We start from the raw sequence: 14,661 nt of genomic DNA, 5'->3' as shown, positions 1-14,661 counted from the left end.
ATAATAATAATAATAATAATAATAATAATAATAATAAACTAAATTTAGGTATATGCAGGGAGATGAAAAGGTCCTGAGAGATCGATTACGTGAGATTTATTCTCGTGAGGGCATTAGCATCTCAACAGAGATAAGTAAAAAATAGATTCATCGACAGTTTTCCACTAAAATAAAAAAAAAAAAAAAAATAGCCAAGTCTCGTGATAACTGGCACACAACTGAACAGGGATGCACGGCTACAAACATGTTTGGAATTAATGGCGAATTTACTCGTTAATAAACCTAATCAGGAAGTGTCACAAATTTCAGGTTGTTCCAATTTCAGAATGGTCCCACTTCGGACAAATTACCTGTTTGAGTTTGACGATCCCATTAGACTGGCATAGGCCAATTTGAACATGAGAACACCCCACTGTTCTCAGTAAAATTGCTACAATTTTCCTGTAGGTGGTCCCGAAGGTGTAGATTTACAGAAATATGTTAAAATAATGAAAAAAAAACTATATATCTTACCACCCTTTCTGCACATCAAGTTAAAATCTTTCATATTTATATTCATTACATCTACTATCCGTGCGTTATAAGCTACGATTGGAAACTGTTTACCAAGCTTCAGGACACTTTAATGATAGCATTAGATTCAGTTTGCCTCGTGCCGGAACGAGTTCTTACTATCATCCCGAGGTGCTTCGTACCAGAACAGAAATTTAAGGAATATCAGAGTCCCTTGTTTCATCGGACTTATTCCAAACTGATTTTTAGCAAGGTATGTATTCTTTGCGTGTCAGATTATCTTAACATGTCTTTCATTCCTCGCTGACAACATTTATCTTTTTATTCCATATAAGTATTCAGTTCCGAAATAACTTCTCAAGGAGTTTATGGGCTTTTCGGCCTGTTCCATATAATGATTCGAATCTATATATAAAGAATAACAGTCATCGTGAATACCACTGATAAATCCTTGGAGGAAAGTCTGAGAATTTCATTAAAAAAAAACAGTTCTCTATTAATGCAAAGTCAAAGAGATTGCGTACTTTCCCTTCCTATGGGAGGTCGATGAAGTAGCTAATTAAAGAGGTGCCGTTGGCGACAGCATAACCTTCGCCTCATCAACTGAACTGAGCTGACTTCATCCTTTTATGCAAGATTTTATTCCTCGTTCTTTCATTAATTTTTAAAGATGATTTTGACAGAGTGGTAGGCGTTGCAGTGTCATCTTTCAACCATTTGTGGGGTGTTAAGTACAAGCATTAAGCTCACTGAAAGACTCCCCGGGAAGATGCTAACCGCTGAAGTCCATCATTGGCACGGACGCCAGATTGAGAAGCTACTTTGTGGAAGAGTGTAAGAGAGATTGGCAGACCAGGAGGAGGAGGAGGAGGGAGGAGGAGGAGGAGGAGGAGGAGGAGGAGGAGGAGGAGGAGCCGGTGGCGGTGGAGGTGGGAGGAGAAGGGGAATAGTGATGAAAGCCTTTGAACAGAGGAATAAACAGCCTACACGGTTCTTGAAAGTCCGAAGCATTGAAAGGGCATTGGGAAGTCGAGCTGACGACATGCCCCTCAATCTGTTCACCAAGGAAAATAAAAAGAGTGAGTCTCTGAACCCTAAGCCATTCCGGTCCTCTGTAAAATATCATTTTCCCTTTATTCTCCTTTGAACTATCAGTGCCATTTCTTTAGGCTTTAATTAGCATACATTAACTGGATTGCTTAAATGAGATGGCATCCCAACAACTATGGTCTTCAACCCAGGAAAGTCAATTGATGTGTGTGTGTGCGTGTGTGTGTGTTTTACAAGAGCCGATTAATATATATCGTCGCAAGTTGTCTGAGCAAAGCCGTAAAGAAGTGGCCTTCCATCAGGGAGGTACCCGAGCGGGTAAACAAACAAATGAGAAACATCACTCATTCACTTAATGTGGCTTGTTCTTCACGTGCTATTTCTCTCCTTTTTTTTCGCTCCACCTGTAGCAGGTAAACAAACAACTTCCGAGTTTCCTTCATTCGCGCCATTTATGTAACGATTGTCTCTTGCCACTCGACTCTACAACCCAAGACATACGTAGGCGGGGGGTAAAGTAAACAGAATTTCTTGTGTAAACAGTTAGTAAACGACTGGTACTGGCGAGGGGCAAGAACTAATGTGGTTAATTATGCCGCACGAACTGTCTTCCTCTCTTGGCTGCTTTGACAAAGTGCTGCTTTTTATTCCTCCTCTTTTCTTTTCTTTCTTCCTCTTCTTCTTTAAGACGTCTTACCTCCTCCTCTTCCTTCCGTAGTTAACCAACCCCCCCCTCCCCTCTTTTCTTACATTCCCTTTCGCTGACTTTTCTTATTTGGAGTTCAGCCCCTCACATCTTTTTTTATGAGCTTGCTCCTCTTCTTCTTCTTCTTCTTCTTCTTCTTCTTCTTCTTCTTCTTCTTCTTCTTCTTCTTCTTCTTATTATTATTATTATTATTATTATTTATTATTTTTATTATTATTATTATTATTATTGGAGTGACAAACCAACCAACCCAACCGTAAACATACTCTTTAGACAGCGCACTCGGTTACTGAAAGTTTGACAGAAATGGTTGAATTGCTTCGTTAATTCTTACAGATTTCCTTTCACGTATCTAAATCTCCCTCTCTCTCACACAGTCACATATTTGCACACAAACTGAATATCTTTCTGTTCCTTTTTTCATACAAGCCTTATCAAAACTCTCTCTCTCTCTCTCTCTCTCTCTCATGGTTACACGTATACGATGCGAATTATTTTCTTTGTGCCTCTTTCTCATAATGCATATCAAAATCTCTCTCTCTCTCTCTCTCTCTCTCTCTCTCTCTCTCTCTCTCTCTCTCACGGTTACATGTATACGAAGTGAGTGATTTTCTTTGTTCTTCCTTCTCATACATGCATATCAAAACCCTTTCTCTCTCTCTCTCTCTCTCTCTCTCTCTCTCTCTCTCTCTCTCTCTCTCTCTCTCTCTCTCTCCTGTTGAGGCATCCTCCTCCCTTCCTTAAACGCGTGTGTGAGTCAAAAGCGGTCACGGTTCCGCCAGCGACGGCGGCAAGGAATGCCTGTGATCGTGTCAGAACCAACATAAAATGGTTTTAACGAGCGAATTTTAAGACTGTTTGTGCGTGCGTCCCTCGTCGTTTGTGCATTCTTACGTCCTGTCGTTGTTTGTGCGTAAGCGAAGGACGTGATCACTTCGCCATTCATGTGAACTGCATGTCGGTGATGCCTGTGAGACTTGTCATGTTGGCAGTCCAGTTATATTGTACATACACGGATACATACCTGCATACATACACGCATGAATACATATCAAGGTTGTAGGCAAGCGCAATATGCATACAGACACGCATACGTATATGTACATAGAGGGTTAATTAATTTACACAGAATGCATTAGGCGAAGTGGTTAGAAATTTCTTATCGTGGATGATACAAATTGATATATATGAAATAAAGACGGCGGCGATTAGCAAACATCTAAAATATTTAAGATATCAAATAAAGGTACATATTCCATGGATAAAACATGAAAGACCTTCAGGCCAAGAATACTTATCTTTTCAACTTGGAGTGAACAATGACCCAGTTGAATGTGACGGAATGGGAGCAGTCAAACTCCATTCTAAATTCCCAAGAATGGGAAAGCTCACTTTTCCTTTCTCGAGTGTTCAAACGCAGAGGTTCCTTTGGTGCAAATCTTGCGTTTCACTTTGCAGATCACCATTACCCACATTCATGGAAAGCCAAGGCATTAAGCGGGGCCGTTTCGTCGCTCACAAATGGTCAAGTTGTGAACATGCAAATTCTTGAGCGCTTAAGCACAGTCAAGTCGCATAAACAGGTATGCGAACAGTAAGGCTCGAATTCCAAGGATGCTCTTTGCGTGACGTGATGGACAATAGAATGTTGGCAATATTAATGATACTAATAATATTTTTAGCGTTGTAGAAATACAGATCCGGTTATTACTTAAAATATTTAAACCAGTCCCGGATACAAGTTTTCAAGAGTGCTCTCTCTCTCTCTCTCTCTCTCTCTCTCTCTCTCTCTCTCTCTCTCTCTCTCTCTCTCTCTCTCTTTTCCAAGTCTACCAACAAACCTATTAAAACCGGAAACCTTTGCCCTTTAATTTCACCGCAGTCCTCTGTACCTCAACCAACTCTGCGTCATAACCAATCTCAGATTGCTCGTAAATCATTATTTGCCCTCACGTCCTCTAATATATGGAATTGTCTGTCTTACTGTGCCTCGACTATTACGAATCAACACGTACATGTATTCAAGCATGACTTAGACAAGTTCCTGGATGCCCTGTACCGGATGAGCCAAGATACAGTGCCACTAGTCACTTCAAAGACCCTAATGTAGGGCTAAATTTTAACTTGATCTGGCACCTAGTATTCATTCCCGAAGGCAGATCCAACAGCATTGCTTTCAATAACCGAAAGTAGTATTATGTAAGTTCACACAGGGGGAGGGGCCTCCAAGTGATTATACTCACCCCTTGGGATAGAACCTATCATCAGGTAATCTTCAGGTAATTCTCTCTCTCTCTCTCTCTCTCTCTCTCTCTCTCTCTCTCTCTCTCTCTCTCTCTCTCTCTCTCTCTTCCAAAATACCAAAAGCTAGTAGATTTTTTCCAAAGCTTCATTTATAGATAATTTTCCAATAACTTTGAGGAGTCTACCACAAGCAGCTACTTAGAGGGAGAAGAGAACAAATCTAATATACAAACCTGATAGAAAAAAATCCACCGAAGGGGAACAAAACCAATTTAAGTAGAGAAAACCAAATCTGGACAAAAACCAGCTCGTCAGACAAACACCAGCTTCGAAAACAATACCAAGTCAGGAAACGAGCTAGTAGGAGTTGGTGTGAGGAGACCCCTGGCACGCACGCACGCACATACAAACGCAATCGCCAATGGTCTTCAGGTCTTGCACCAATTCACCTTTGGCCGCAGGTGTTAGTCGGGTTTAGTGACTGACACTCCATTGTTCTGGTCGGTCATTAGCATTCTGGGCGACTTGTCTTGAGGGATTTACAACTTGCTGATATTTTACAGAGCTTCCATTGGCCTTGTGTCAAGGGGATAAGCTCCCACCCCAGCCCCCGCCCCCGAACCAACCCCTAATTAACCCCGCACCAGCCATCATAGTCACAGAAGGAGTAACCTAAACGTGGTACTTTAGAACTTCGACGAAACCAAAAGCTTCTTTAGATCCGGGCTCTTCTCGCCTTATTGCTGCAAGGACGCCAGATGATATTATACAACTCAGGGCCACAACACTTTAGTGTTCAGGCACAATGGAGACAAAATTCAGTAACAATATTGCGCAGGGTGTCTCCAGGTGCACGCAGGCACTCTCATCGGCTGAATTTAAATATAATACAGGCCCTAAAACCAAACAATGAATTACATAAGAAATATAAAAAAATTTTTCTTTAAGAAAAAAGTCACATGGCTCACCTTAAAAGCACTAATTCTCCAGTGAAACAGACTGGACATTTGATTTTCTTCCTTCTATGCCAAGCTATGGAACTCATTTAAATGCGTTTTTTCCACACTTTTTCCTTACACTTTCCTTTTCTTGCCTTTGAGGATGGGCCACATAAAGGCATTAGGTTACCTGTCCCATCAGCCTTTACGATAAACGAATGAATAAATAACACTGAAAACCTCTCCTTTCAAGGGTGCACGGAAAGGTAGCGGCCCCTTCCACGGCAGATATAAAATATGAGTAGTTTTCTCAATAAATTTGTCTCTGACCCTCTTCTCCTGCTAAAGCATATTATACGGATGTATACTAGGATTGCAGTGACACTTTTGCAGCAACGATGAGAACAACAATAAACTAACCAGTGTATTATTATTAACTTCTGTTACTCCTTTCTAATGAACACCATATTCTTAGGAAGCTTGAATTTCAAGTCAGTGGCCCCTGTGGGTTTGTTCCATTTGAATAGGGTTCATCTTCTGAATAATAATAATAATAATAATAATAATAATAATAATAATAATAATAATAATAATAATAATAATAATTATTATTATTATTATTATTATTATTATTATTATTATTATATTATTATTATTATTATTATTATTATTATTATTAGTACTTTACTACAATGACCGTCGTAAAACCCTTAGTTAACACCAATAAAAACAGATATATGCAAGAATACATCGTTCCCATAATAATCACTGATACTCCAGACTACTTTTAGTATAGACGAAGAGCGGAAACACATTGCCAAACGTGAAGGTAATATAAGAGAGATGGTCAATAGGTAGTAAACTTCGCGTACAGATTTGCTGGACGAAACCATCTTAAAAGTCTAGGTACTTCGCCGATATGCCGCTGGCGGGATGACTCCTAGATTATCGTCCCGACCCCGAGGACGTTGCCCACCGCCAAGAAGCTAGGAGCAAGGTATCTTTATTCCGGGTACTTTATAGGCCAGTAGCGAGAGATGCCCGGCAAGGAACATGGAACATAGTCCAGGTTACAGGATAGTAGGGGCGGCGGAAGTTACACACAGAAATATAAATAAATAAATATGAAGATACATATTTACCATAATATATACACTGCCGCTATCATGAAAAGTAATTACAATATCAAAAGATATGTTCATTTACTGTTTCACAGAATTGTATACCATTATCTTATTACTCTCAGCCTGTCTTCTATCTCATTTAGTCAAAATACATAAGCACTTCTCTCTCTCTCTCTCTCTCTCTCTCTCTCTCTCTCTCTCTCTCTCTCTCTCTCTCTCCGCCCTTCTTGGTCTTCCCACTCATGTCCACTGCAGGTATTAGACTTTCGGAAAGACACCACAAGAAAAAGTTTGAAAAAAAAAAGGCGGAGAAAAGGTCGGAGTGTGACATGCAAGTTGTCCGTTCGTCTGCGGCCGCACGCTTGACCAATTTAGCTTCCGTTCGGCTCAAGAAATGTGGTGGAATTCCGCTCGAAGTCTCCGGATGTCGAAGTGTAAACGATTCTTTTTCCATGTCAGTTCAGGTCGGAAAGGGAAGCGAGGGGAGGAACACAGAGAGAGAGAGAGAGAGAGAGAGAGAGAGAGAGAGAGAGAGAGAGAGAGAGAGAGAGAGAGAGAGAGAGCAAGGAAATAAAAGAAAGGTCGGTGGAAAGATTGGAGGGAAGGCGTTTCTGAGCTGCTTTTGGCAAAAGAAAATAGTTGTTCGTTCCATTTCCTACAATTTTTAGATGAATGGTTTAAAGCTGCACACTGGTATTGCACAAACTATGGTCATGGACTTTTCTACTTTTCTGAAATAGTAAATGTTGCGACAATTTGTGACACCAAATAAATCAATTAGCGAAGTCTTAAGCGAAAACTTATATTTGATGTATGCTTTATTTTCAGTGATTAAATGGTCGATAAGCATCCCAGTTTAATGAAGTATTTCATTCTTAGTTATAACGAATAAAAAAAGGATTAACAATTAATTATAAAAATAAATAAAATCTACACTATCCTTATGATCAAAATAACAAGAAAACTTAAAAACATATCAAAATATGAACACAAAGAAAACGTGAATAAAACTGCAATGATACCTTTAAAGATGTTGGAAAAACGAAACGAAAATCAAAGGCCAATAAAGTCCTTCCAAGGACCCAGATAATCAGGAAGGGCATGTCTGATCTCCTTAAGTTCTAAAACCAACAAGGTAAACGATTCTCTACCCCGAAAAAAAGGCTCCACTAAAAAAATGCCCAATGAGGAAATTCCCTTTTTTTCCCCCATTCTTTTTTCGTCGGGGAATGATATGACAGCGTGTTTCTTACTCGGTTACAAGGAAATCGTTCCTTTTTATTCTTTTTTTTTTTTTTTTTTTTTTTGCTTTTTTTTCTCCTTCGGTGTTCTGGTCGAAAGAGTCATTTGTATACATCAGTTTCCCGGCAAGTGGCGAGCTTTGATACGTTGGTGTTCGTCTCCATGTAAAGCAGAGGAAATGGGATTTTTCATGCTGCATCGAGAGAGAGAGAGAGAGAGAGAGAGAGAGAGAGAGAGAGAGAGAGAGAGAGAGAGAGAGAGGACAAACTGGAAATGTCTTACTCTTGTGAAATGGACAGATGTCGGGAGACAAACAAAAGCAATTAAATTTTCTCTGGGGAGGAAAACACTGATCTGTTTTCTTAGGAAGAGCAGAATCACATCCCGTAGATGGTAAACAAAAATATACTCAGACGAACTTACTTTGGCTTCCATGATCAATTCGAAATTACAATTTTAAATTCAGACCGTTCGAATTCAGAAAAAGTTCAAATAATCAATCATTTGTTTTCTTTCTTTCCAGGAGAATGTTCCCTACTGTGCGAGCCTCCTTCACTGGACTTAAATCCGAGCAGAGATACGCTGTCCTGTTGGACATCGTCCCCGTAGACAACAAACGTTACAGGTAAACATGTTATTCGTGTCTTGGTATATACTATAATCTTAATATCTACTGCCAAATATTCCATCAACTTGCCATGCGAGCTTCCACAATTACAATGATCGTGTAAGAAAAATCAGAACAATAAAAGAAAAGAATTGATTTCTTTTACATAAGCTTGATCGAAAATGAAAAAAAATAACCTTTGGTAAACATCCACAGTTTTTTTTAAAGATCCAACCTTTTCCAGATTAAAAAAGAAAAACCCGTGATAAACGAACACAAGTCGTGTCATGAAGCTCAACTAATGTTTCGGCAACAAAAAAAAAATAGTAATAATAATAAAAGGAAGACCTTGATAAACGAACAGAACCCGTGTTACAAACCCGCCCCCTAAATTAATGACAAGCAAACTGAAATCCTCAGTAGGCGCCCAACGAATGTTTTCGTGAATTGAAATGTCAGTATGTCAGAATACACGAGTATCATTTCAAAGCAGATGTCTGATGGATCAGAGGATATCAAAACCGGCAATCATTTAATATTAGCACTGTTGCCATTGTTTCTCGCAGTGTTGCCAAAGTGTCTCCTATCACAAAACCACATTTTCCTCCTGAGTGGCTTTTGTTGGTTGCTCTAAAATACTTTGTAATATGTTTCGAAGCAATGTAAATGCATGATAAAATAATTTTTTTTTTTTGGATTTCATTGTTTCTTCTTCTTCTTCTTCTTCTTCTTCTTCTTCTTCTTCTTCTTCTTCTTCTTCTTCTTCTTATTATTATTATTATTATTATTATTATTATTATTATTATTATTATTATTATTATTATCATTATTATTATCATAAAAAGTAACATATTTAGCCATTATTATTATATTATTCTTATTATTATCATTATAACCATTATCCCACACAGATACGCGTACCACCGATCGTCGTGGCTAGTGGCCGGAAAAGCAGACCCACCTCCGCCATACCGGCTGTATCCGCATCCGGACTCTCCCTACACCGGCGACCAACTCAAGAAACAGATCGTCTCTTTCGAGAAAGTCAAACTTACCAACAACGAGATGGACAAACATGGACATGTAAGAGAATGACTTTCTTTTGCTTCGTTGTAATTATTCTCAGAAGTGTGACCTCCTCTTAATTCTTCCTAATGCACACCATATTCTTTGGAAGGTTGAATTTCAAGTGAATGGCCCCTGGGGTTTATCCATATGAATAGGTTTGATCTTGTGAATAATAATAATAATTATCGGTTTGTTCACATAATACTGTAGTTTTTATTAATGCTGAATTGGTACTTGTTCAAGCAAGATTCTTGAACGTACTTGTAATCTGCACTGAATTTGAACATCAGAAAATTTAAGCCACGAGATCTTGAAGAATAGAACAGCAATTATAGAAATAGTAGACCAATTATAGAAATACCAGAATTATAGAAACACTAAAATATTATAAAAATACTAGAATTATAGAAATACTAGCAATTATAGAAATACTAGAATTATAGAAATACGCATTCTCGATATATCTTTATACAATTTCACTAAACAGAAATACTATTTATAGTGAAAGCCCCACACTCGGGTACAAAAGTTTCCTAAGAAAACAGTGAAAGACCGATTAAATTTTTCATTATGTGTCAAGCTAAAACTTCACTGTTAAGTATCAAGAAGTAATCTAGACCATCACGTGTGACACGGCTGAGCTCTGAAGTCTTGCTCATAGCTCGAATGAGGCAATTATGAGTTCTCAGAAATCCAGGATGGCAGCTTTTGTTTATGTCAATAGTGTGTTCGGTACAGAGTGACATTTCTCACGACAGTGAGCTCACGATGCAAATTACAGACAGACAAAGGAAATAAAAGACTCCATAAATTTTCATCAAAGAACAGTACACGCATATGATTTACACGAATGGCTGCAATTTTTGCGATGTGTGAAATTACAACGAGCAATGTCGATCTCTGCTGCTTCAACTCTGCTAGGAAAATGAGAGAAAATACTTTATTTATGGTTCAAAATGGACTAATACTCATGCCGATCCTGGAACGAACCAAAAATGCCTTCACCATTCAAAACGAATTTCCAGAGCATAAGATATCCATAGTGGGGAAAGATAAACCCAAGAAAATTGGACACCGAAGTCCACAGGTTTACCTCTCACACAACCCCCTCCCCTAACCCCCATTTTTTTTTTTAAGTCCGTGCTCCGGCAACTTAAAGCGAGAACAAGGATGTAAAATGACACCGGGAAGAAATTCTTAAAGAGATCTTACAATGTTCTTTGAGTGATTGACAAGGGGCGCCTAGTTGATCAGTGAGCTCAGTCACTGTGGGTATTGTGTTACTCAAGTATCCTAATGGCCTTCTTTTCCTTTTAAATTGATCTCTATACTAACTTTAGGTTACTCAATTGACTGGCCTCTCCTAAAGAAATCAGAATTATCTATGTATATAAGTGCATATGTATGAATGTGTGCATGAATTCTGAAGATTGTTAGTTGATTTGAATATACCTCTCATGAAAAAATAACTTTTATAATCATCTTTCGATATTGTATGTCATATGATTGCGTGTGTGTGTGTGTAGAGAGAGAGAGAGAGAGAGAGAGAGAGAGAGAGAGAGAGAGAGAGAGAGAGAGAGATTTCTTGTGTTTGACACCCGTGCCTGGCTCCCTACTTCAGCCAGAACCTTCGCCTCTCCTCAGAGCATAGCTGGAGAGGAACCAACCCTCTGTCGCGAATCATATGCGGAAAATTGGGGCCATATTTCACCTCCGGAATTAGAATGGTGAAGAATGTCGCTATATTAACCGGAAGGTAAAATATTCCCTGCGTTTTCATCGTTTCGGGGAAAAGTACCTTTTAGAGAGTTTGAGGAAATAAAAAAATTAACCAATACGAAAGATGGTTCCATTCAGAGTGGTAAATTGTGATAGTATACACACACATATGTATATAATATGTGTGCGTGTGTGCGTATGTGTGTGGGTGTACATGTATATCTGTGCTATGTAGCGGTAGGGGTACCCAAAAGTGAGGAAATTTATATATGTATATGTACATATTTATATAATTATATATATATATATATATATATATATATATATATATATATATATATATATATATATATATATATATATATATATATATATATATATATATATATATATATATATATATTGGTTTAACATAATTCCAAGGTCTACTTTCTATCAACAATTTACATTCATCCTATTACTCAGACAATATATTAAAGTGAACAAATAAATCTTTAGAATAAAAAACCTCCATACCAGAACACTTGAAACCTTATTATATAATATTTTCAGCATTTAATTTTTACAAATAAAACTTTAAATGGAGGTGAATAAACGAGAACCTTATAGTCATTTAAGCAGGACCCTACCTACTACTACGTTCTCCTGCAAAAATATGAAACTGGAATATACTCTAGAAAAAAAAAAGATTAACCCAGTTTCTGGTTGTACACTTTGAAGAATGCTAACAATAAAAAACGCTCTTTGAGGTCACAAAAGGTGGAACATGTTACTAAGACTCCCTTCACTCGTGCCAAGTGAAACCAACCACCTTTGCAACCGCCTTGCTGTATCCTGCCTCAGCAACTGGAGGCATCCACATCACCTTTAGTTCTGATTGGACCCTCCCTCCCTCCCAGACGTATCCTGTTTTGGTGGTATTCAATCATGGGCATCCCGGAAGGACGTGTCTCCTTTGTCTCAACTGGTGGTTAACTTTCCTTTGATTTTATTCCCTTGCCAAGAGCCAAAGTCCTTTTTTTATGAGGTCATTGGAAACCAGAGGAACCATATCAGATTACCAGGGTGTGATATCCTATTAAAGAACTTGAAGCTGCTAAGGTAAACGGCTACAGAATTCACTTGAAATTATATCTATAAACTTTTATGTAACGCTGCCAATAGACTAAACATTTGCTTGATTGTTAACAAGAAAAAAATTTGTATTGAAACGTTTTTTAAAGACCTTTTACTTCACTTCATTTCTCGAAATGATTTTCCTTTCTTAACAACACTTAAACATACAAGATGCCGCTTCAGCAGTAGGCCCTCCTTGCTTAAACGGTATGGCGACTGACGGTGCCCTCCCGGTATAAAAATGGCGGCAAATCCGGCCCCTGCAATTCCAGAGGGATTCACAGCACGCGTGAAGGATTCCAGTTCAAGAAGCCCTTAAGTTTCATAGCTATTTCATCGTGGCATTTGGGAAACCTTCGTCACTGACTTTGCGATTCTAACCAAGAGCAAAGAACACAGAATGAAAATTATCGATACAATAAATAGGCCTAAAGATTGGGAGATCTACAGCCTACGGCTTCCTTTAGCGGGCAACTCAGCTCGGACCCGACATTACGCCAGCTCTAAAATTTCCGGAATAAATAAATAAATTCATGGCAGGAAGTACGACTTAATATTATTTCCTTAGCGAGCTTTACTCCCCTTTCTCATTCCGTAGCCTCCTCCCACCCCTAAACATCCCCCCCAACCCCCACCTCAAACCCCAATCACCCCGCCAACACCGTCTTTAGTTCTCGCCGCGTAAGAGAGTGTCGCCTGTCTTCTGTCGCCCTCCGTGTATTGATTGTCTTCCTCCAACACCTCCTCGGGCCAGCCATAACCTCTTCTTCCTTCAACATACACACACACATACGCACACCAACACAAGACACGCTCATACACACAAACAGATGACTTCCTATTATGCCGCTCCATGCTCAAGGAATAAATGTTTCGCTGAAAAGGAAGATTGCCTGCGTTCTCTTCTTGAGGTCTTTCTTTAATGACGTTAAGGAAAAGCAAAGGTTCATTTTCTCTTGCCTGAATGACGATCTCAACCGTTTATTTACTTTTAAAAAAAACGGTCTTTTTGTTAACAATATGGTTCGACTATTAAATGTCGGTCTGGTCTGTCATGCATTAAAACATTACATTCAACAGGTTTCAAAAACAATGACACTATATTCCATAATGCTCTCTCTCTCTCTCTCTCTCTCTCTCTCTCTCTCTCTCTCTCTCTCTCTCTCTCTCTCTGTGACTGCAGAAGACTATCCTGAGCCTCTCCTTCATAGTTTAGAGATGAAAGACATTGTCTGTTATGAGATCAGCGAAAGTTGATGCATTTCTTTCCAAATAACTATGAGGTGCCGTAACTTGATTGGGACTCGCGTGCATCACGAATTACTTGCATATTTTTCCAACATATGAGCCTCCTTAAGTTTAACATTCCGTTTCACCGATTTTCTCGGCAACTTATTTCTCAATATTATATTCCGCAATGTTATTTTTGCTACGTCGGTTATTGTAATTTCATGATTAAAAAAATTAACAACAAACATCTATCGTTTGTAAATACGTCACTGGCACACTCCAGGCATACGTGAGCTAAAATAAGCTGATACTGAAGCTCTCTCTCTCCCTCTCTCTCTCTCTCCACAAAAGAGAGGCAGCCTTTTTTTCCTGCCATAATGAGCTCCAATTTCCTTGTCAGCATCGGTACTAAGAATACCAGTGAGAAATTTATAATGAGATCCTCTACCTTGGGCGAATCGCCTCACACCGTCGTAAGTGGCGCGATATCTGCAACATCTTCGGCCAAAAAGCCATAATCAGGAAGCAAGCGGGTGAAATGACCAATATCACTTTCCACCCCCTATAATCCCGACGTCAACTATGAGAAATGGTCATAAAATGAGTAGCATATCGGCTAATTCGCGGCCATTGTTGTGAATACGGCGATCGCAGCGCTCCTGGCGGCACCCCGGTGCTAACCCTGCTGGGCGCACGACCGCCTCCCGCCAAGTTTGAATGGCGCGGATAAACCCACGTGTTTTATCACTCGACGACGTCGTTTTCAATCACAAAAGGGAAGCTCCCTTAAGGAGCTTCTGGTTGAGCGTGAAATTTCCTTCCTGTGCCGTTTCTTCTGCGCAGGATGGAGTCCTCTTTGTTTATCTTTCTTCCTGTGGTCCGCCGAAGGACCTTTCTTCCCTGCGGGAACTGGGATTGCATTCAATCGTTAGCTACGTCTTACAGGAACGCTTTTTGAGCGTGACTGCTTTTTTCAACGTGGGTTTTGCTAGCAGAAATAACCGACAATTATTCGTTGCTGTGACATTTCCTTTCAATCTATGAGTTACTGACCTGTAAGCGCAAATGAAGGCTGAATCATTAAGTGTCATCTACATGAGATCA

General features: G+C 39.2%; 1 protein-coding gene across 1 annotated transcript in view; it reads left to right on the top strand.

Moving 5' to 3' along the window:
- LOC136848083 (T-box transcription factor TBX20-like) overlaps positions 1 to 14,661 on the top strand; it is a 152,943-nt gene that overhangs the window by 105,950 nt on the left and 32,332 nt on the right. Inside the window, exons 3-4 of the mRNA XM_067120268.1 lie at positions 8,341 to 8,442; positions 9,336 to 9,507. Of these exons, the coding sequence (XP_066976369.1) occupies positions 8,341 to 8,442; positions 9,336 to 9,507 (274 nt within the window). The remainder of the gene's footprint in view (positions 1 to 8,340; positions 8,443 to 9,335; positions 9,508 to 14,661) is intronic.

The sequence above is a fragment of the Macrobrachium rosenbergii genome, chromosome 18 (genome assembly GCF_040412425.1).
Source record: "Macrobrachium rosenbergii isolate ZJJX-2024 chromosome 18, ASM4041242v1, whole genome shotgun sequence".
Lineage (NCBI taxonomy): Eukaryota > Metazoa > Arthropoda > Malacostraca > Decapoda > Palaemonidae > Macrobrachium > Macrobrachium rosenbergii.
Note: the sequence above shows the minus strand (reverse complement) of the source record. Positions and strands in the feature narration are given on the sequence as shown.